The sequence below is a fragment of the Lathamus discolor genome, chromosome 2 (genome assembly GCF_037157495.1).
Source record: "Lathamus discolor isolate bLatDis1 chromosome 2, bLatDis1.hap1, whole genome shotgun sequence".
NCBI lineage: Eukaryota > Metazoa > Chordata > Aves > Psittaciformes > Psittacidae > Lathamus > Lathamus discolor.
Genome location: NC_088885.1, coordinates 27,107,285 through 27,131,200, shown reverse-complemented (window position 1 = coordinate 27,131,200; position 23,916 = coordinate 27,107,285). Strand labels below are relative to the sequence as shown.

The 23,916-nt window shown below is 34.0% G+C and overlaps 1 protein-coding gene across 8 annotated transcripts in view; it reads right to left on the bottom strand.

Annotated features, from left to right (window-relative positions):
• The window catches only part of PHF14 (PHD finger protein 14), a 163,341-nt gene that overhangs the window by 93,509 nt on the left and 45,916 nt on the right, over window positions 1-23,916 (bottom strand). For 6 of the 8 annotated variants that reach the window (XM_065666214.1, XM_065666215.1, XM_065666217.1 and 3 more), the window contains 4 exons: window positions 23,445-23,576; window positions 15,648-15,816; window positions 2,463-2,513; window positions 2,174-2,295 (listed from right to left, as the gene is read on the bottom strand). In XM_065666214.1, coding sequence (XP_065522286.1) covers window positions 2,174-2,295; window positions 2,463-2,513; window positions 15,648-15,816; window positions 23,445-23,576 — 474 coding nt within the window. Of the gene's footprint in view, window positions 1-2,173; window positions 2,296-2,462; window positions 2,514-4,712; window positions 4,844-9,553; window positions 9,616-15,647; window positions 15,817-23,444; window positions 23,577-23,916 lie in introns of those variants that run through there. The other 2 variants (XR_010609874.1, XR_010609875.1) reach the window with 2 other exon arrangements.

The window sequence follows — 23,916 nt, the reverse complement described above, 5'->3', positions numbered from 1 at the left end:
GAAGCATTTAAAATGGAGTCTAAAAAAAGTGAATCTCCATTAGTCAAACAGTAATAACTGAACAATCTATGCTTTTATTCTAGATTAATTACTATACACTACACTTTTTAAATCATTGCTTAACTTTCTCTTATCCTTATTCAGCTAGCAACCCCAAAGTGAGAGCACCACATATAGTTTAGAAAAACCTAAAATTTTTAAAAGCAGATTGTTCAAGAGTCGTGTAACCAGCCCTGACAGAGGAAACACACAGCAGAAAAAGCTAGAAGGCCCATGAAGATTATAAAAGAATAATACTAAAATAATTCAAATTTACTAAGTACTTTACCACCATTTTGCAATTGTCAAAATTAAGCCTGCACAGCAGTGGTCAAACAACCTGAATAAAATTGCAGGTATTTATAGGAATTATCTGAAGAAAAGCAAGCTTTACAACTGGAATTTATTTTAAAAACTAATATGGAAAATAAGACAGATTAAGAAAAAAATTCAGAGAATTATGAAAAAACTGGAACATAAGAATTTCCTCTCTCCTCCCATGCAGGATTACTAACCATTTCCAAGCCCAATTCTAAGGATGGTTTACAAGAGAAGTGACTGGATTCTGGCATGTAGTATGCTTATTTTGAGCCCATCTAAATTGCTACTGAAATATTTTCAGGTAGTAAACAAGACATACCACTAATTTTCTACCATATTCTTTAACTGCAACTTAAATATACAATTATTCATGTCATTTTCTCATCTTACCCTTTATGTCCTCAAATGTGGTATTTAACACTTCTAGAAAAAGCTTGAAGAAGAAAACTAATTCACTAGCTTATTCACAGTAAAGCACAGTACATGGTGTTCCCAGGTCTCCTTCTCACAATGAAAAGGTCTTCCTGCATCTTTCATTTTTGGTGTACCATAAGGCTGAAGAAAGCCCTTTATCTTGTCATGGGCAGTTAAAAACTGCTGCCATCAGTTCTCATGAGTTAACTGTGTCAAAAATCACTCTAACATCCTGCCTCTCTTTCAAAGTCTGGTACTGAGCAGGATCTAGGAGTACCTAGCAGGAGTAGGTTGTCTATGTATGAGTCATACAGTTACTGATGAGCTTGTATAGGCATTCTGCCTCCAATTTGGAAGTAAAAATACAATATGGCATACAACTCATGACATTGTATCAAATTCCTCAGTAAATCACAGGGTGTAATTGATACTAAAATCAGCTGTTCTGAGTACAAGACATCTCTGCCTGGGACACATCCTGATTCTAAAGCTATTGCTGGCATGTATCATTGACTGACTTTTCTCATAACCCTCTTGAAAGAAATTAAAAGATGTATTTTGGAATCATCCCTCCAGTTAAAAACAACAGTTCCACCTGAGCTAAAGCGGAGATTTTATCCAGACAAGTCTAGTTGAAGCACACGGGACCTAACTATAACACTATTTTTATCTGAACTTCTTATGAGAACATTTTAATGAAAGCTCAGTAGATTCGACTGAAATCCACTTTCTGGTTGCTAAGCTCCAGTATTCTTCTTTAAAGAATTGTGAGCAATTTCTACAGCTTCGCAAAGAGGAGACAATGCTAGCTATAAAGTCAGAATCAGCAGAAGTTGCGATCAACGGTAGCTATTCAATGGCAGCTATTCTACACTTTAATTAGATTTCTGCACCTACTAAAAAACCTTTCAACAGTTGTTTTTTTTCTTCTGTTTCAGATAAGAAACATGATTATCAAACACTTTCATAATCTGCATGATTAATGGATGTGTATTAATACATTTTTAAAAACATACATTCCTCATAATCCACATTTCAGCTCATAAAATTGTTAATGATGCTAATTTAATTACTTTTAGGATGCTCCTGTAGCTTTAATGTCATTAAATCACTGGTTTATCTTTCTGACCTGCTCCGAAAGATTGACAATTCATCCTGAAAAGAGGAAATTATTTCTCTTCTTTTAGAAAAGGTTATTTACATCTTAATTCACAGTGTAAATGTGTTTGGCAGGTCAATAAGTGAATCAAGTCAACACTTTTAATGCAATGTTTCCCCTAAATAAGTTTTTGTTTGTTTTGGTTTTGTTTGGTTTTTTAAGCACATCTTTGTTATAATCACAATGACAAAGTGATGAAGATGGAACTTTAATTTCTTGAAGTCAGAGCATCAAACCTACCTGACTAGATTTTCATTGTCTCCAGTTCCTTTGCAGGTAGCACATTCAGTCCTTAAATCCTCTGACTTGGGTTTCTTTTGTAAAACAGACTGTCGTTGTCTTCTTTCTCTGGGAATCCGTTCCTGTGATATCAGAAAGCAAAAGAAAGGAATGGGGGGGGAGGGGGGGAAGGAGGGAAGGAAAGCAAATATTTCAATTATAGCATTGAAAATAACACTTCAGCCCAAAGTTTGATTTTTTTGTGAAACTGGTAAAAAAAAAACAAACAAACAAAACACTATATTCCAACCTCAGGTTTTTCTTCTTCAGGCACAAAGCTTCGTTTCCGTCCTCTAGTTCTCTGGAAGAAAAATATATTTAAAATTCAATATTGGATAGCAATATAATGGTTTTGCTATTTGTCTATTATTCATAACAACAACAAAAACATACCACAGGAAATAATTTAAAGCATTAACTACTGAGCCACTGCAAGACAATTATAATAACTGATGTCAGAATAATAGCTTCAGATTCTGGTTATAAACCTACAGACCTAACTAAAAAGTAAATATAAATACATTTGTTGGCCTAAGCATGTGAAGCTTTATTCTAAAGAAGACTGCCACCAGAACTGCAAATCTCCTACCAACTTTGCACAAACTTCCCAATGCTAAAATTCATAATCTGAATACTGATATGAACAGTATATTACAGTAAATTCCTTGAGCACTTGAAGTGCTCTTTTTATAAGGCAAGTGAGCAGATAAAAAAAAGGCAATCAAAATTAAAAAAAAAATCATTAAAACAGAAGCAGAAAATAATTCTTCTAGCTTTTGAGAAGTAAGTAAGAATTAAAAGTTTGAAACGGAAGCTTAGTGTAATGGGCATATGGCAGATGGTCATAAAGCTTTAGCATATACTTATGACTAGTACACAACTGATGGAATGCGTAATAAAAAAAGTGGAAATTATTTCAGTATTGCAGTTGGCCAAAAGGTCAAAATATCAGCAGTGAGAAGGAAAAGAGGTTTCCATAGACTCTAACCGTAAACACCAAAGGTTTACTAGCAGCTGTATGTAACTAAACTCATATGAGTCCAGTTTGTCACAATGCTTTTATCTCTCAAATAGCAGCATTATGACCCTCATATGTTAAGTAACTGTCACAAGCTGACAATATCAAACTCTCTCCCCCTTGTTTAACAAGGAAAGAAAATTAGAAGGGATGCAAAAGGAAATTAAAAGCATCAGAGACTGTTCCACTAACCCACAATGTCTGACACATTGACACTAATAAAATAAATAAGTAACAAAATGAACTTTTAAGTGCTTGTTTTTCTGAAGGAAATCATCACATTAAAAAATCATTTGTCTTATGTTTTAAACAACACTGCCTACTCATGAAGCCTTCAAACTGTTTTTGAAGCAGCTGGTGTTCATCGCAGAAAAAGTAAAAGCCAACTGACGGAAAAAAACCTAAGCAAGTTTAAAATCACAAGCAACCATAAATGCAATTGCAAAGAGGCTAGGAAAATTATGTTTCTCCTGTTTGGGGTCCTCTTTGAAGGGGATTTATCCTAGTTTCAAATTAAGACTGGTCTCTATTTTAAACCATTTTAATTAAATATTTAAAATATGTTTATATAACTGTATTTTAATATCTAAAGATAGTTCCACTGTAAATAAACCCATCACTTAAACATATCTATACCTTTCTACCAATGCATATTTTGATCTGCACATGTGAATAGCATACTGTTTGCAAGTTTTTCTTCTTTGTAAGTAAGAGTTAACTCTATAGTAGAAAGGACTGTAACAGAATGGAAAACAATATTCTACTTTGTGCCTCTTTTACCACTGAGATTCTCTTTCACATTTCCTTAAAGATAATTTATAAAAATACATAAAAGCTTCTATTTAATACATCTCAATATTTACTACACATTCTATAACACAGTCATAACTGAGGCATTCTAACTTCCACAAGCCACACAGTAGATACCTAAGTGTCCACATCTGAAAGAACTGATTTATTACAGGTAACTGAGTTTATCAGTGTAGTATTAGAGGTATTCGTGCAACATGGGCTACATGTCAACTACATGCTACACAAACCAAGGTCACTGTAACTTAAAACCAGACAAAAAAGGGTTTGATCAGACATCAGCACTGTAACTGCCAATTTCACTACTTTCAATCTCTGGCATTAGTCCTAAGTACACTTATAAATTTTGACAATTTTGAGCCACATTGGCATTGCTGAATACAGCTGCATAAAGACTAAAAAGAAGTAGATGTAAAAGTACATGCCAATGTAAACAGTGTTATGGTCCTCACTGGCTCCATGCTTAAGCAAGAAGAGACAATAATGCATGCTTTGTACAATTAGAGTAATGCCATCTTGAAAACTGATATGCAATTTGGAAAAATAAGTAACAACGAAATGTTTTACCCTAAGTGTAACAGAATGCAAGTTAATAACTGCATTTTAACAAGCAATGAATCACAGTCTAACTTCAGCAAGTGGAAACACAAGATCCATAAATAATCTAGTCACCTTTGTCAAGAAAATGTTGGTTTTCGTCTGTCCGCTATAAAGAGCGTGGTGTACATGACAAGGAATATCACATTAAATTACACTTGCATTATGTATCCATTAGATTTCTAAACCTTCAAACATACTTGAATCTGTTTGACAATCAATAGGAAACAAACATTAAAACCAATATCTTTCACATACATGTTTGTAGTAAATCTTTTATGCTTTTAAAGTAACAAAATTTTACACTAATGTTTTTCCAAACCTATTGCCACACATATTTCTTCCAACATATTGGCAATGCTAACTTCTTCACAGAATCATTACACTATTGCCAGCATTCACAATGGAAAATATCATAAAATTCACAACAAAATATTGAATATTCTTTGATTTTCAACAACAGCCTTCCAGTAATTAAGCATATGTGACTTTACATATTTTTGCATTGAAGTTACCTTACAGGTTCACCAAAAAGAATTGGATAAGCCTTGACTACCCTGTCCGATTACTTTTCACTGCTATTTGCCTCACCATATTGTATTTACCATTCAAAATGCTTTGAATAATTTCTATCATTAGTGGGCTCAGAATCAGATTATAAACATAAAAGATTACAGCTGCATGTACCTGCCATAAACAATTTAAGATTTCTTATAGAAGAAAAGTTTAAATGAACAGTGCTATTGTATATGTCCAATGACAATACTACAACTGAGATAAACTTGTTCATATTCAGAACTTATTTAGAAAAAGATATGTTAATCCAGTATAAGGTGCATATAACTTGCATTATCAGCTTAGAGATTTAAAAGAATCAGGACATAAACCGCTAAAAAACAGAATACTGACATAAGAAATAAATAATTAATGATGAAGCATAAATGATGCAATGTGATGTGGATCAAATGCATGAGTGATTAGGGGTGACATTTTTAGAATATATACGGACAAGAAATCAGTAGAGGTATGGGAATAACATGATTCCAATCCATGAAAGGAAGCAAAGTACTCAAGACACTTCAAAAATCACACCATTAAAAAAAAAAAAAACAACAAAAAAACAACAACAAAAAAACCCAATCCAAAATGGAATGAAAGGTGTTGGGAGCAGAAGAAAGACTGAAGTGGGACTCTCCATTTTGGACGTGTAAAAGTGAAAAGTAAATGCTTCAATTATCATATTCAAGTTGTTTATAAGGAATTCACTAACAACTGGACAACAATATAAACCATGTAAACTTAAAAGGATAAGTTAATGCATTAACTATATGATTTTGAATACTCTCAGAAAAAGAAATTCCATACATGAGAGAAATGAAAGACATTTGTAAGGGACAAACAAAGCCTGCGATGAATCCTACATTCTGAGAATAGGCTGGTTTTGCAAAATGGCAAGTAATTCTGTTTACAAAACAGTAAAGGAAACAAAGCAGCAAAGCCAGGCCCCAAAGGAAACAGCCTGTTTGCCATTGCTCATAGATGGAACAAGTTGACATACTAAGGCTCCAAACATGAAAGCAGAATGGTGAACATAACAGAATAGGTGCCCACCTGACCCAAAACCACCATGGCTGTCACCAAACGACACTGCTATGCCTCTGGAAGACACATGCTTTAAACCAGTGCATCCAAAGGCAGGCAGAGAAGGCAGAACATTCTCTTAGAGCAGTTGTGCTTTGTCAGCTGGAAGGAAAGGAAAACCAGCCATGATCCAGAACTCTTCAACAAACCAAAAGTGCGGAGGCAACTCCCAAGAGTCACAAGTATATGCTCCTGTTAAATACTAAGTTTTCACTAAAGTGCTCCTGTAGGATAAGAATTTATATCGTCACCTATTTCATTTCTTCTTGTACATTAAAAGATATACAGGAGTTATCAGTGTTACAAAGAAATGGGAAAGAATATGAAATACTGAAAGCATCTGAGGTCAGTGGCAATGGTTCAAGTTCACCCCACATAAAGTAAACTAGCATGGTTCCGGATGTGATCTGCTCAGTCACTATTTTGCAGAAAATCAGCAGTGATTTGTGCATGGCAATTTCAAAAAGCTCTTCGAGAAAGTGAATTTAAGCCCAAGAGAGGTCAAAGAACAATGATATTTAACAGAACAGTCATTTAAAACAGCTACAGTAATTCTGCTAGTATTTCAAACATCAAAATAGAATGCACTGCTCCCAACCAATTTCTCCTTTGCTTAATGCATTTACTGGTTAATGTAATTTCTTTTAATTGTTTGCACATGCACACAAAGGCAGCAAAGAGGCCCAGCACACCAGCCTATGCCATTTTGTTTCTGTGTATTCAGAGGTTTCACTATGTTAGTGTGTACTGGTTCTGCTAACAGACAGGAAAGACGATCCTTATCATGCTGATGCTTCTATACCTCCTGGATGTCACAGGAACAACACTGTCATACATAAAGGGCTTTTCTTCACTTAGTTTCTGATACCACTAATGATATTGGTACCATGAAGTAAATATTACTCTTCTTCATAAAGGTGAGCCCAGGAAATTCAGTCAGTACTCAAAGTGCTCCTGGAATTTGTGGGCACATGACGTTATTATGAAAGTGCATTTTCATTTGTGAACTTCATATAGTTAATTTAAAAGTAGTCACAGATTTCAAATTAAAACATTGACTAAATTACTAAAGACACACCTGACCCACAAAACTATTGGTACTATAATTTCACTGATGTATAAAAAGTCTATGGATGATGATTTGTGTTTTAATTGTTAGAAGGACAAATATGAAGAACTTCAGATGCTTCAATTTTTATAGACCTATAAATCTCAAATTCATTCTCTGAAATAAAACATATTTGCTTTTTGTTTCTGACTGACCAGAAGCTACACTGACTGCTCAAGAAAGGCACATAGTTACATATACATTACACAGTGAAAAGGACCAGTAGAAGATCGCAACCATGCCTTAATTCTGTTTCCCATCTAAATTCTTCAGGCATTTTCATTATCTTATGTCACCTTACAGTTAACACACTGATATTAGTGATATACTTCCACAGTTTTACCTTTTATCAAACAATTGTTCACTGATATATATCACATGTACCAAAAACTTTTTAACCCTCTCACTCTTGAAGGTTTTAACATATACTTGTCATTGAGAATCATTCCAAAGAAAGAGGTCACGTCATTTAATTACTATGTAAGACGACTCTAATACGAAACGTAAGCAGAGGAGAACACTTTCAGAAAACAACTGTGAAAACTTCCACTGCTACCAAAAAGGTGACCTAATGAAATCACTGTGCTAACTATTAAAAACATGCATAAAGCAAACTATAGATTTTCAAAAAAAACCACGTTGAAACTGCACAGATAAAGTGATCTCTCTCCCCTGTTAAACACAAAATATGACCATTTTTCAAAGATAGCAATTTTTAATCCATGATGTCACCCAATCCTTATTACGAGTTCAGTGTTCCAAGAATCCTTTGCCAATGGAAAGTTACAATTAAGCCAGCTGCAGAAAACCCCCTTTGACTTCCTTTGCTTTATTAAAAGGCAGGTAAAAATATTCTATCAGCCACACCACACAAGCATAAAATTATTTTAAATGAAGGTAAGGACAGCAACATAGACAGCAGATGGCACACTTGCTCAATACAGATCAAAGTGAATACCTTAAATGGTACATATCAACACTATTCAAAATACCTTTGAAATAATTATTTAATTTTCTGGAAAACTGACAGCAATAAAAAGGGAACTGACAAATAAACAGCAGTAAACCAAAACGTGATTATAAAGAGAAATAAGTCTACCATGAAGCTTAATTAGACAGAATTGCAGTTTTGCCCCCTTTTTTTTTTAGGTCCCATTCTCTTGAACACTTTCATTTTCTAGAAAAGTAAAAATTTTGCAACATTCCTGCCATCAAGATATACTAGCACTGAATCTGGCAATTAACTTGAAACTACCGTTTCTAAGACTTTTAAGCATATAACAGAATTCAAGAACTAGCAGGATCTAGGTTTTTTACCCCTAATTTACTCCAAACCATGTACATTTGAAGAACCGAAACAGAAGCAAGAGGGCAAAAAGGCCAGAAAAAGTCAGTCTGCAGATTTGGCTAAAGTAAGTGATGCTCTTCTGGAAAACTGAACTTAATGCACTATTTGCAGAAGAGACAGACACTAGTTAACTTATGTATTTACATTTATGCCATCAGAATACCATTTGTAATATGTCCATCTCTTCATGCCTTTGCTATATCAAAAAGAAGTGACCTTTCATCTAGGGGCTTTCCTCCACTTCCTTAAAAAACAAATCAAAAAACCAAAATGATCCACAAGCAAAAAGAAACCCAACAAAAAGCAAAGCTCTGATATACTTCATCTGCTTCAAGCATTGTGGAAGAGCTGTGTGAATTTATCTTACTTCCCTGCTTTCTATATTTGACCTCAAGCCAAAAGAAAGAGTCCTATACTATCATGCATCCATGTACTTGGCAAGCTGATTGATTTAGTTTTTATGTCTGTATTGACACATTATAGACTCAGCTAAGCTTTTACATTCAGTAATGAAGTAAAAAAGTAGGTATTTTATAATGTTCTTTATAATGATAACATTACATTTCAGAAAGCTGTATAACTCCTGATTGATTTTTTTCTAGAGCATTCATGTTCAGCTGACAGCAATTTCTTTAAAGTTGAGTAACTCAAACACCCTACTATCAGATCACTGATTTGAAAGGTCTTTCAGGTACTTATTTAGAAGTCCTATTTAAATGAGTTCATAAATCATTGACAATGTTAACTAAAATGACGACTGATAAATACACATAAACTGCTTTAAAATTATTTATGTTTTTATGAAGCACTGATACTTACATTCAAATTGGAATTGCTGTTTTGTTTTCCTCCTGCAGCCATCTTTTATTCAAAACTCGTATCTATGACATCACATAATTAAGTTACACAATAGATGTCTGGAAACCACTTTGGTGGAAATGCTTCAGTTAAATACAAGATAACAATCCTGTTTATCTTTTAATGTACTTGGTAAGAAAAAAAAATAAATACATCCCTCCCTTTGCTATCTTTTCCTATTTGAAACAAAAGCCAGAAATGGTCATCTATTCTAAATAACAGTATTTATTTGTAAAACAAAAGCAGTATACACAACCACTCCCTGCACTAAGAACACTTTGTAGGTGCCTTGTCAGTATTTTTCTTTTATCATTATTTTTTAAAAACTAATCTACTTAGACTACAGCCCCTCAGGCACAGAATTGTTTTCTTCCATGTTCCGAAGAATGAACAGCATAGTGTTGGCTAATAACTTCTTCCCCCAAACACAGACTTTTTACCGCTAAACAGAAAAATTACTGTTTATTTGAACTGTACACAATGCAATTATAGAAAAGAAGCTATTAGGTTTTCAGGTTTTAGATAATGAAAATACGTCTGACATCGAAAGATCAGAGGGTTTTATTTAAATCCCTCAACACACTATTCAGTTTCCAAAATGCCTTTACAAAAAAGCCTTTTTCACCTTTACAACACAAGGCAGATACTTCCTACTCTGTAAAAAGGAACCAGAAATGGAATTTCCAGACAAAAAAAAACCATAGCATTTTAAGAGTACCATCATGTGATAGCATTTGTTGGAAGATGGACTATTCAAACAACACAAACACTACTTTACTTCAACAGATACAACAGAATTATAGGAGAAAGCATTGCCTATCACCTCTTACAGCTGAGCGATATGGCTCAGGAAGATGCGCACATATGTGGTATTTCTCACAGAAACTCCACTACACTTCCAGACAGCACATACAGTAGGTAAAGCATACCTCAAGGAATTTTAAAGTAAAGTCACTGAAATATACTTAATTTTTTTTCAAGTGATAAAAGCAGAACACTTATTTTGCAAAAATATAACATCAGTCTAACAAAATTATTTTAGCAAAACAATTTTTTTTTCAAGGGATAAAAGGAGAACACTTACTTTGCAAAAATATAACATCAGACTAACAAAATTATATTTAGCAAAACTTCTGCTATTCAAGAATAGCAGAAGCTGGCAATTTGTTAAAAGCTGGTTTTGTATAAATGGATCATCTCTGAAAAACTGAACATACATAGTTGAGCAGATGAAACGCATTAAACACTCAACTTACTGCTCTACAGCACTATCCATATCTCTTTAAACATTTTTTCCAAACAAACCACTGTACACTTAATCTTTATAATAAAAATATCCAATATGAAAAAACATACAGTTATGCAAAAAATGTTTTAAAACATATTCAGATTTTTAAAAAGTATTTAAAAATGTTTACAGACATCTGGTTTATGCAGATAAGCTATTGATTTCTATTAGCTATTAATTTCTATGAAGTCAACTAGCAGCAGAAATAATGATTTGTGAAGCTTACACAAGTATGAAATTGGAATTATAAAGATTAGAGATTTTCAATAAAGCTAGTTTAAGGAGTTATGCACTGCTTAAAATGTATAAGCATAAATGATGAATTAAACTCTGCCCACAAATACAGCCCTTATACAAGAGGCTCAAGTTTAAAGGCTAATGTTTGTCTATTTACATTTATTTATAATTTGGATAGACATTGACTCAGAGTATAATTCTGCCATGTTTAAATCTATGCTTGTGCACTTCGGTATGTTCTCTAACATGGTTGTCTTGGGAAGTTTAAAATCAGAAAGGTCTTCTTTAAATTTTAGTTACCTTTTTTATATACAATATGACGGGTGTTCTCTCCAAAACAATGCAATCCAAATGGCTGGATTCTGTCCTCCCTTTTTCTTTGAAAGAGCTGATTTTTATACAAATATCCTCCTACGTTTTTGAAAGGTAAGGGGATGGACATACTACAAAGCACTCACAAGGTAATTTTGAAAACCTATACAGCATTAGGATGCAAAATAATGCCCTGACACACAATTTATGTAGATAAATGTACAAGGGAGAAGCAGTGTGCTGACTGGATAACCTGCTTTAGTCTCACTTCTCTCACACTTCCAAATTACAGAAGGAAGCTGAGTCTCTTAACACCACATAGAAGCTGTGAACACTTGGGTACTCCAGTTGCCACAGGTCTCTCTGGCTGTCATTGTTCTGATGTAACATTAGACTGAATTAAGACCTGAACAACGCAGTCCCAAGAGAAAACTTGTGTTTACATTAGACAGTCTCACCTTCCTCTCAATGAGTTGGAAAATAAATATTCCTCACAGCCCTTCCAAGCCATTAATTAATTATGATCCATGCTTTTCGCACAAGAAGAATGAAGGTATGAAGAAAAGGTACCTCATGCAAAATAATGCAGAGCATCCTACTCTAAATCTCTGACTATCCTGACACAGATATAAGGCTACATACTTCAGAGACTGAAGACAAGAAAAACTTGGAAAGAACTGTTAAGTTTGTAAGGCAAAAGAAAGAGGAGAAATGGTACAGGTTGCATAAGTTAAAATTAGATATCCTTAGTATTTTTTGCAACAATGCAAAACAAACTCTAAGGTTACACTTAAAGAGGGAAAAAAACCCACAATTTTCTTGAAAAACTATTTAACCCTGAAGAGAAAATCCACATCATCAATTAATTCAGCAGCTTAGAAGAATAATAAAGAATACAATTCTGCAGGACTTAGGTACATATCCTTAAATTGGATGAGAAGTAATGGTAAAATTATGAATACTTCTAAAAGAGTATTTAAGATAATAACTTCTTTAACTCTTCATTGTACAAAGAGACAGGAATTAGAGAAAAAAATACTCTGCATAAGGAAAATGCATTTTCTTCATTAAAGGGCATATCTTCATCATCTCTGAAATCAGCTCCAAACAGGAGTTGAAGGACAAGCTGATAAAAAAAATCAAGTCTGAAAGTACAATTTAACTTTTTTTTATATATATATATGGTTAGTATATAGGCTTAATCCTATGCATTTGTATAAAATTTCTTACAAATTCCAGCTATTTTTGTCATCAGTATAACACCTAATGCAACTTTATCAAAATATTGGGGCTTATACACCATTTCTGTCAACAAAATAATGATAAACCATAACAATGAAATCCAAAAATTTAAGACACTTTCCATTCTCTTAAGGTGTGTCAGAAAAAAACCTTCTCTCAATTATATCAATTCAAGATAATTGTATGCAAAACAAATGGAAAACCCTTAAGAGCAACAGATACACAATTCAGTCTTATAATTGCACTTGTTGATTATAACTGCTAGCAAGGCTGCTCACACAAAACTAGACTGAATAAAACATGCCCAGAGATACAAAGTACTCTGAGAAGAAAAGACTATGAAGTATATACTATATACATTATATATAAAAATTATAATTTATATAGATTTATATAAAATTAATATTAGAATTTATATAAATTATTTCTTTATATTTATTAAATAGATTATATTTTTTAATCTATATATTTTTAAATTTTTCATTTTTTTATTCCTTAAACTATTTAGAAGTATTTGAGAAGTGAGGACACAAAGCACAGAACAAATAATCTCTTGAAAAGCACCACATAGTTGAGTCAGACTCAACTCCATATGAGAAGTTCTTCCAAAGGTCAGGTCTTTTCCTCTCAAATATTCAGAGAGCCCCAGACCTAATAAATTTAGAAGTATTCTCTTTCTAAAGAAGGCAAACCAAACCAAAACAAACACATAACAAAAACTAACATCAACTTTCGGGGTTCATAACAAAGGTGAGGGGGAATCCCATACTGCAAGGAAGTATCTGGTAAGTCTTCAGAGGTGTGCTATCTTAATATTGTCATACAGCCTAAATGCCCCAAGATCATGAAAGAGTTGAAATAAAGGAATTCAGCATTGTTCAGAGAAAGAAATCCAGCAGGTGTCAAGGGTGTGAACCTTCTCTTCCATAGTTAAGTAGAAGACAGGAAATTGAAAAAAAAAAAAACCAAAACAAAAAACAACCCACAAAAAAAACACAAAAACAAAAAACCACACAACAGAAAACAAAAAAACAAACAACCTAACAATCCGTCAGCCACGGGAAAGCTGTGAGAGTGGAAATAATACCTTTGACAGAGAAGCCCTGCTCACAGGGCCGCAAACACGTTACTCTACAAGTCTGTATGCTGTAAAAAGCAAAAAACACTGAAGAGAACTAAGCCTTAAAAATTCAAGCAGAGGAGCAAAGTCTTTCTTAAGACTGGTAGCAGTAATTTTTCCACAGTGTAATGCTAAACCATGCCAACATCCTAGTCCACTCAAAGTAAATTTAGTCTTTATATTACATACCACAATGTGTGTAGAAATACTCTTTAAAACACGAGGTGCCAAATCATCAACACAGAATTAGTGTAGCACATCATAGTGTCACTGCATGAGGGCAACACTTCAGAGCAATCAGACTTCCCTCCATTTAGCACAGAAGCAGCCTAACAGTTATTACATGGGCCTTAGAACAAAACAATCTTATTTTCCTATGGATTTCTGTACAATGCCTCATATCACTCTTTACTACTACATGTCTTTCCTGTAATACTCCTAATTCTCTTAAGTCCCAACATCATGAATCCCCACCCTTTATACTACTACCTTAGGTATAGGAAGAGAGGAGACAAAGAATTAAAAGGGGAGAAGTGCAAAAGGCTCACTAAGCAGGAACACCAGATTCTTCTATCTGTGTGAATAACAGTATGTCAATAACAGTTGGCGCAACCTACCCAGACAGCTTTAAGAACCTATGTGCTCTTACACACTGGAAAGAAAGGAACTTTCCCTCAGTGACAAGACGAAAGGAAAAAAACATTTCTCCACTACACAGAGGTTCTCAATTATTCACAAAACTTTATTTTGGATTACCTGCAAACCTAATAATTTGAACTAAATTAATCAGTTTAGCTTGAGTCACTTGAGTTCTTCTTAGCCACAGATCAGGAAAAGGAAGCCATTAAGTAAATCAAAGCTATGGCCCAAACAGTTAAAATACACTGAAATGTAACAAAACCAAACATTTAAGGTTAGGTCAGGAAAATACTTGGTTAATCTTAGTCTATACTCAGAAAAGTTAAGTATGGTATCTGCTAGTACAGGGATAAAAAGTGTGGAAAGCTCTGCAAGGAAAAGTTGTGCTGCATGAGAGAAAAAGCAAGTCTAGTCTAATGTGAGAAAGTTTTAGGTATTTCCAAATACCAAGAAATATATTGAAAGATAAAACATCAGTTTATACACAATTACTACTCATGTCCAAAGGGTCATGGGAACACTACTCATTCCCTATACTGGACCCAAAAGCCCTTGATACCTTCATGTACATTTCATAGGTGACATGACACATGACACATCAAGATGAGCAAGTAGGAGAGCAAAACTATAGGGATTAGAACACAATGATTAATAAAAAAGTTCTACATTTAAATGAAAGAAAGATGCTAAATATTTCATCAGCAAATGAAAGCTTCTGTTCTCTGAAAACTATCCACCAGGAAAATTTGAGAAAACATACAATAAGATTAGGAAGTTAAAGAAAAAAAAGGGTCTTGTGATAGTCACAAAATATGCAGTTTGTCAGTAGGTTGACTGTATATAAGGAAATGACTAATTACTTTACAGCTCTAACTGGCAATTTGATATGTTTAAATCTCAGCATACAAGAACAAAGTGTCCTTATTACTATGGTGAAGAACAGTTGTAAAGGTTAAGTTTAAGCACAAACTGAATTTTCTCTTTTTCTGCAATTGAGAGGACTTTGTGACCCAGGTAAAAGGAAAAGAAAGGAAAAGCTTCAGTTCAATACCACATTTCCCAGCTTTTTACTTTAGCAAAACTATACACTTAACACAAGTAATAAATCATTAAACAACAGAAAGAGAATTAAAAAAAAAAAGTCTAAATCATAAGTCATCTTAACACAACATTATTATGAATATGAGCTGCATAAAAACAACTCAACCATCATTTACCGTGTTTCTGATTGGAATTTTCTTCGGTTCTGGTGGCACATCCTGAGGAACAAATTTCACCGGTTCCTTAATCTGCCTCCTTGATCTTTTGGTCCCATCTGGTAAGGTTTCCATGGCGATGTCTGCCTCCATGTCACTGCTACCTGCCTGGTCACACTCTGAGCACTGCCTGCAAAGTGGAAGATTTTCTATTTAAAACTGCAGTCACAAAAGCAGAAAAAGAAACATATCGAAGTGTTTTGGTTTAAAATAAATTCAAAAGTCAAGAATCCCAATGGACACCTAAAGACATTGCTCAAATATATTCATTACTGTAACTGCTGCAATTTAATCTTGACCATTACACACTCCTGAATTCATTCTGATAAGCACACTCTAGCACTAGTGATTCAGAAGACATGTCTGTTACAAAAACCAGTTCTATTATGTATTTTCTACGGGAGTGGGGTTTAAATCTGGAAAAAAAAAATAAATAATTAAGAGACAAAGATACAGGAGCTGGAGACACCTATTAGCAAACTCTGAATACTGAGTTGAAGAAAAGGCCTACTGAGTTTCTGAAGAAGTACAAAATCGCAATTAGAACTTCAAAAGTGAACAGATACTAAAAACAAGCTCCATGACAGAATTAAGAAGAAGGGAATTCATCAAGTTTTGTCCCTATTTGCAGGGGAGGGAAAAAAAAAAAAAAAATCGTACGCAAAGTCATAAATGTGAATGTTAAATAAAAATACAGATGGTAACTAAAATATGTTAATGAAAACTTTAAAAATTATACCCACTGAAAACTGCCAATTTTTAATTCCTTTTCACATTACACTTCCAATTCAAAAAAGGATGAAAACAACATTATGTCCTGCTATTAAATGCATTAACAGGGATACACATACTAAAATAACACAATATGAACTCCATCAACTTTCTATGTTTTCTAATTCTTTCAAAGTAATCCAAACAGTATAATCCCAGATCTGTCCTGACTGTAGCAGAAGACAACAGCAGTCATTATGGTCACCCAGACAAAGAGTAGTAGCTACCAAGTTAAAATAGAGGATATGGGACCAATCTAATCTTGGATTGGCCAACCTACCAGTGTAACCACGGTTAAGTCAATACTTTTCCCCTACAGTTTTTCCGTAAGCAAAATTAAGGTAATTGCAGCTACATTATAATGACATGAAGATTAATCACTTCTTATCTCTAAAGCACTTGAGACCACAGGACACATGCTAGTGCTAATAGTATTTGCTGGTCCAGAAAAACAGAAGTATTAGTTTGCGCAAAAGATAACAGTGCCTCCCCTCCCTCATGTAAGTATGGAGACTTTAGTAGTAGCCAAAACACAAGGAAGTCAGTTCATGCAGTTTTTTGTACTCTGCAAACAGTCTCTGGCCAGCATACAAGTGCGTAATACTCTATTCTTCCTTCTCTTTACAAATCTCAGTTTGCTGTGGCTACAGTACCTGTTAACATTTCTAGGCCTCTTCAGGACACCAGCATGGAAAATCAGTAGAAAAAAACAAGATATAATTGCTGTTACAAAATGCTACTTTTATAGTTGACATAAATTGTGTGCATCTACACACACAAAGTAACTTCATCGGCATACATACACATAAAGCACTTCAGTAAATAAACAAAAGTACACAGACCAAACTACTATTATTGTAAGATTTTATGGAGAAAGGTTCTTCAATGATGTAGCAGGAGAGAGAGGCTTTAGATTAAATAATTCATGTTCCTTAGCTCTATGCTATTTAAAAGGGAAATATATTGGTTTTCTGCTACCTAAGTTCAGACAGTTGTACAGAAAATAACTATGCAGACATCTAAAGTACCTGAGTTTCATTAAGACCCTATTTAAACATAAATAAATTATGTATTTTAACTTTGATGTTAGTGAAGATGACAAGAAACATCTCTGCCAACAGACAAGGTACTGTATGCAAGTTCCTGAAATTTCATTGTTATGACCGAGCTTGCTCTGAAACAGGTGGTGCGAGTGTCTCAGCAATCAAAATTAGAAAAAAGCTAGAGCTGCAACAAGAGACCTGCAAAATCATAGTATGGGGGAAGGGAGGGACATGTTATGAATCACAGAACAAAACTTCACATACACACTGAAGGTGAATCTACAAAAGCAAAGTTATAAACATGAACTTACAAGCAACCTCTTGATTTATTGGAATAGCCTCTACTATTACAGGCAACCACATCTTATCAACCCTATTACAAAGCAGTCAAGCTTCAACCATAAAGTGCTTTGGCTGTTAGCTCCCCTAGGGCCCACAGAAAAGCTATTACAGACACACACGCCTCTGACTTGGAAACAATCTCCTAACTTTCAGCTTCTATTATGGTTTATTTCAACATGGTTCTTGATTTTAAAGAACTCTCTTCCCATTCTGCTGTTTAATCCTAATATATTCATAGAAAGCAGTCATATGACTCCCCTTCCTCTTGGCTATGCTAAAGTCATGCTCATTTAATTTCACCTCTTCAAGGACAATCAGTGAATAGAGAACCTATGACAACAGGTCACCTTTCCAACTACTCCAACAGTCTTCTACTGCCTCTAAATTAGCAAGTATTGCCATTCAGCACATGCAAAATAAGAGGAGAAATGGTGCCAAAGATTCAACTTCTGTACAAAGGTTTTGTTTTGGTTTTAGTCTGGATTTGACTAACCTAGATTTAGAGAAAACCAGCTATAGGCAATGATATGCCTACTGCTAAAATGTGCCTATTACTAAAAATTACTGGAAAATGCTTGATCCATCAAGAAATCTGTCATTATTTGAAACCTTTTAATCATACAGAAAGTCTTTGATAAAGCACCAACTACCTACAGAAGAAAAGCAGTTGCATGCTTTTGTTGTGTTTTCAATCTGACTTGATACAAGCATCAATGGTACCAGATACTTTCCCATCTCACAAAGCAAATGGATGTTTTCAGCTCACTAGGAAGTGACAAGAATAGCAAGTGACAAGTAACATGCATTACTGATTTTCAAAAATTATTCATGGTCCAGGCTAACACAAACTGTTTTTTTGTAACTGCACAATGCAAATGTTTCTGTGCTGCCTGGTGGTGAATAAATTTTTGAGCATAGGCAGCTTCAAAATATGTGTGAAGCTACAACAGCGCTTTAGAAAGCACTCAAGGACCAAATTGTTCTTTCTGTTTATGAAGTTCTAGAAACTAACAGAATGATGCCTGGAATTTTACAGTATGAAAATGCAAATATCTACAACCCTGAGAAAACAAGGATGGAGGGACAGTTTGGAGATGGGGTGCTTTTTAGTAGAGTGGCAATAAAAACTGTAGAGAGAAAACCCTGTTACTTCCCCCCAAAATTTAGTTAAAACAGTAACATTATGATGTTTCCTTACACTGCAGCTTTCCACATAAAAAAAAAAAAAAATCTAAATGTGCTTTAACTGATAGGCCTGGCACATGGAAATTTGTGAAATGATGATGAGAAAAGCTGAGGAAACACTGAACACCATTCCTTTATAAATGAAAGGTCACCAAGTTGAAAACCTCACAGACAGGGCTCAAAGTCAACAACATACTGGTAAACTTAACACAAATCTGTTTTCATTTTTTGAAATTTTAATAACAAAGCAAACAACATCTTTGGTATACAAGAAAACCAGATAAAAACATATGAAAATATTTTTTCAAATTTATTGAAAAGGTAACACTACAAAAATTAGGAAAAATTGAGCTTTTACTCCAATATCACTTTATACATGAATTAGACTGCCTTAGGTGTGTTATGCTGCATAGTTTCAGAATGGCTTATGTGATGAAAATACAAAGGACCCAGTCTGAACAAGAAAGTCATTCTTATAATCACAACTGGGCATTAGGCTGGAAGAAGATTAAGAAGAAACCAGCACCTTGTGCACACTGCTTACTGTGAAAGGAGCCAATTTAAGTCTTCTGTGCTAAGTGAACACCACTACAGTGCTTCCAGAGAAAGTCCTGCCCTCAGTATATAAAAATGAAAACTGTATTAGAGTTTGAGTTGGTTTTAATTAGGAGGCAACAGATCTCAGACATCCTCTGTGATAAATCACTTCTTGCACTGTTTACAGAGAAGTAAAGCACTCTGAACTTCAGAAACATGGATTATAGTTTTCAGATGACACCTATGCTCTGGAATTTGCATAAATCATACATGTTGAATGATGCACTGGAAGTGGAAAAAGGAAGACTGCTCTTATTCTGGAGATAAAAGACAGTGTATATGAATCAAAAATGGTTCATCTAAGAGCTTCAAAGAGCATTTTTCAGACAGTCAAGGTACAGAAAATTTGCTGTTTGCAACAATCTAATTAAGACAAGTGACAAACACATAAAAAGTAATGTTATACACAAGACTATACTGCACTCACACATGTATAAAAATTAGGAACTTTATATCAGCATTTAATGAATTAGGATGCAAAAACAATCAAGATGTGCTGGATCAATACTGAATTAATAGGGTCAGCAATATGAATGAATGTCCAGACACTGACACGTATCTGTGTTCATGGGCCTACCGGTCAGGAACTCCATAGCTCACTCTGTACTGCAGCCAATACTCCCTACCCCAAAGTCACCACTAAAATAACCTAGCGTTCCAGAACAAAATTAAAGCCCACCAAGCCTAATTTGATCATTAATCCTTGTTTGGTTCATCTCCATCTCCAGCATTTTTTATGTTATTTTCTATCATCACTGTTTTTCACCAATCTCATTTCAATAGAAAGAGCTAGTCTATGTTGTATTTTCTTACTGAAAATGTTGATACTTAATAACCAGATTTTGATCCATTGTATTGTCTGGCAACACTTGCGCACTGTTTATGTATCAGTTCAGATCATTCTCTACTAGGGAAGTACAGGGTTCCCAGTCCATCCAGAATAGGCAGGAGTGTAAGAATACACAGCTGTCAGAGAGAATAACAAGACTTCATTTTATGATAATGTGAATCAAAAGAATATTCTAGTGTTTAATCAACAGGTTTTCTAGGAAACGAAAAATTTCCAAATTTTTAAATAGAAGTATGCCACAGCATTTTATTTTATGATTAGAGTTGCTGGCCTGCTTTGAAGACACCACATCAAAACAGACAGAAATTAATGCTATCATGTTTTATTACGCAAAATAGTTGTTATGCTCTTCCTCTCAAAATAAATCCATCTGAAATGAGGACAGGCTTTGAACTTAACATGTTACCAAAAAATTCTTTCTAAAATATTCCATATGTATAAATGTTACCTGGAGAAAACTGTCAAGACCCTGGAACAGCAAAAATTCTTAGTATTAAATGCTTGAAACCCATTTCTAATAAGCTGAGAGACACTGGTGCTCACTAGGTCTAAACTCCTACTATGATTTTATGAAGACTAAAATCATTACCTCCTTTACATGTTTAGAAACATCCAGATAACTAATTATAATTTGTGCTTTAACAAATAAGGTTTTAACTATAAAAAAGAACTTTTTTTTCCCCCTTACCATTACATGAAATAGTGGATTTAGTTAAACAATTTCAAAATCCTTTTTTGTATATATACTGTAAATTACATTTCTATTAAATGCTGAGTATGAAATGGACAAAAAGAGTAACTAACCAATAAGGTTATGTGGCACCACACATATAAGCTGCATCATTTGACATGCTCAAACACAGTATAAAATATGAAGCACATGAAACAGACTCATGATACCTAATGTTTAACTAAACTACCTTATGTTTAAATAAATAGGTATTTATCAAGTATGTGACTCTAACCATCAAAATTTTTACAAAGGTTCAAGTTAATCATTTACTCACAGTTGTTATCAGTGATAATGAAATAGAAAGTAAACATCAACAAGCATTTATTTTTAACTGCTTCCTGCATACTATTTTAAAAGACGACTAAAGGCAAAACTTTTAACCACAGTATTCAAAGTCTTTCAACCTGCCTAACATTTCAAGGAATTTTCCGCTATACCCATTTTCGCACTTTTTGCATAAGTTCACATTATATCCTATACAAATATCTGCAAAGTACACAGGCACCATATAAAAAAAAAAACCCACACTTTTCTTCATAGCTTAATCAAAAGATTAAAATTGTATTCAAAACAGCGGGGGGGGGAAGGGGCCTGCTGAAATCAAACTCAGATTAAGGGTCCATTCTATATGCTCTCTACTGATCCTGAAAAGAATGCATAAGGGCATGTTCAATGATGAAAAGAATGCAATCAATACAGCTCAATTTGACTGCTATAATCTCACATTTCAGAATACGCTTCAGCTAATTAAAAGTAAAAGCTAAGTTTGTGATCTGAGGTATAACTGAAGCATGAAATTCATAACAAAGATAAGTTATAGCTTTGAAATGAAAGAGTTTTACTACCTAACCTGACCTAGTCTGGCTTTAACACCTACTGAGAATTGTAGTCTTACATCTTTTGGACTGATAGCTTTTTGTGAACTTTTTCAACTTGGTTAAAAGGCAGAACAAAAAGAAAAAAAAAAAAAAAAAAGGAAAAAAAAATCAAGAACCTCCTGGCAAACTGAGAAGCTCCTAAAAAAAAGGTTTAAAAAAATGTCTCCATGTAACAAATTTAACCAAAGAGCTCAGAATGCCCTTTAAATAATGAAAAGTCCAAAATCACAGACCGCACTAAGTCATTAAGGAAAATTAAATTCAGAAAAGTATTAGTGATGGTGATCTCTACTGAGATTTCCTTTAAAATTTATTTGGGTAAATCCAGCTTTTGTTATATTAAAATATAATAAAATTACAGACCTCCTGTTTCATGTACCTGCCATCTTGCACTGCTCACAATCAGTAAAACTACACAGAAAGATGACTTAAGTAAATGTCTTACGGAAGTTTAAAATAAAATTAAAGGGAAAAAAAAAAGAAACTTACGAAGAAAAATATAAAAGAAGTTTTCCTGATAAAAAAGTTTTACTGCATTTTAGAACGAATTCTTATACCATTCTGATTTGTTACATTAATGTTCAGACAAGATGATGGTGATTCCCAGAGATGCTGTACACGAACTTCTTGCCAGACAAAAATTGCGTTTAAATAACTGCTTTCAGAGCAGCTTAGAAACATAAAGAATGATAACACAATACAGCAGCCCACTAGTTTTATTGCAGTTTGGAAATCATCACCTTTACCAGGTTACCAGTTCTCTATTGTACTACTTAGCTTATGTTCTGCTCCACTGGCACAAAATAAAATTTTTAATTCATGGAAATGTAACTGCAGCAAGGACAAGTTATACATATGCTACTGGCATTGCAGATTTGAGTCATAAGACAGAAGTAAACCCAAATGACTCCACATATTGCAATAAACAGATCAACTACTTACAAGTGGTATTTTTAAGTATTTACAGGTATTATCTCAAAGATCTGAACAGAGAATTGCATATCTGCATCCCAAGAGAAAAAAAAGACCAAGTCTTTCATTTCCTGAAAGCAGCCTATAGTTTTCTACCATTACTATATAGCAGCATTAATCATCACAAATGAACTCAAAACGTAAGAAAATTAAAGCTAAAATCTGTTTCTCCACAGTGGCTAGCAATGAGAAAATCTTTACAACTTTTTTTTTAAACCTTGAAATATGACTGCTAATAACCTGAAAATAAAACGACTCAGTTCAAACTGCATTATAGCAATGCCTATATATATAAATAGATTTGCAAATAGGATTTGCAAATATATTCACATTTATGTCCTACTTTAAGTACAGAGATAACAAAACTATCATCAACTGCATTCTTACCAGTAACTGTTCTTGGTCTTCCTTGGCATCCTTGTAAGAGGGGGATCCAGGCAACCAAGATGATAATGGAGTTTACAAGTATCACACAGCAGCAGTAGGTGTTGATCATGATTCTTCTTGCAAATTCCACAACTTTTAATGTAGGTAGCAGAAAAGCATAATAGTTACATTTGATATCATAAAGAATAAATGATACATCCCAGCACATTCCCCAGTTCAATACAAACGTGGCAGCTTCAATTTTAATGCACCAATTAAGAGCATAATTACTTTTTAAGAAGCTTCTACCTATGTACAGTAAAGCACAAAAAGCACCTAATATAGTTAACTTATCAAGAAAATGACTTCCAATCTGATTTCTTGAGGACTTCTAACCAGCAAATAATCACGTGATACTTCAACAAAATGTACCAAATGGCAAAGGGAAAAAATACTACCTGTGCCATCCAAATGGCAAATTATGCTGCTATTA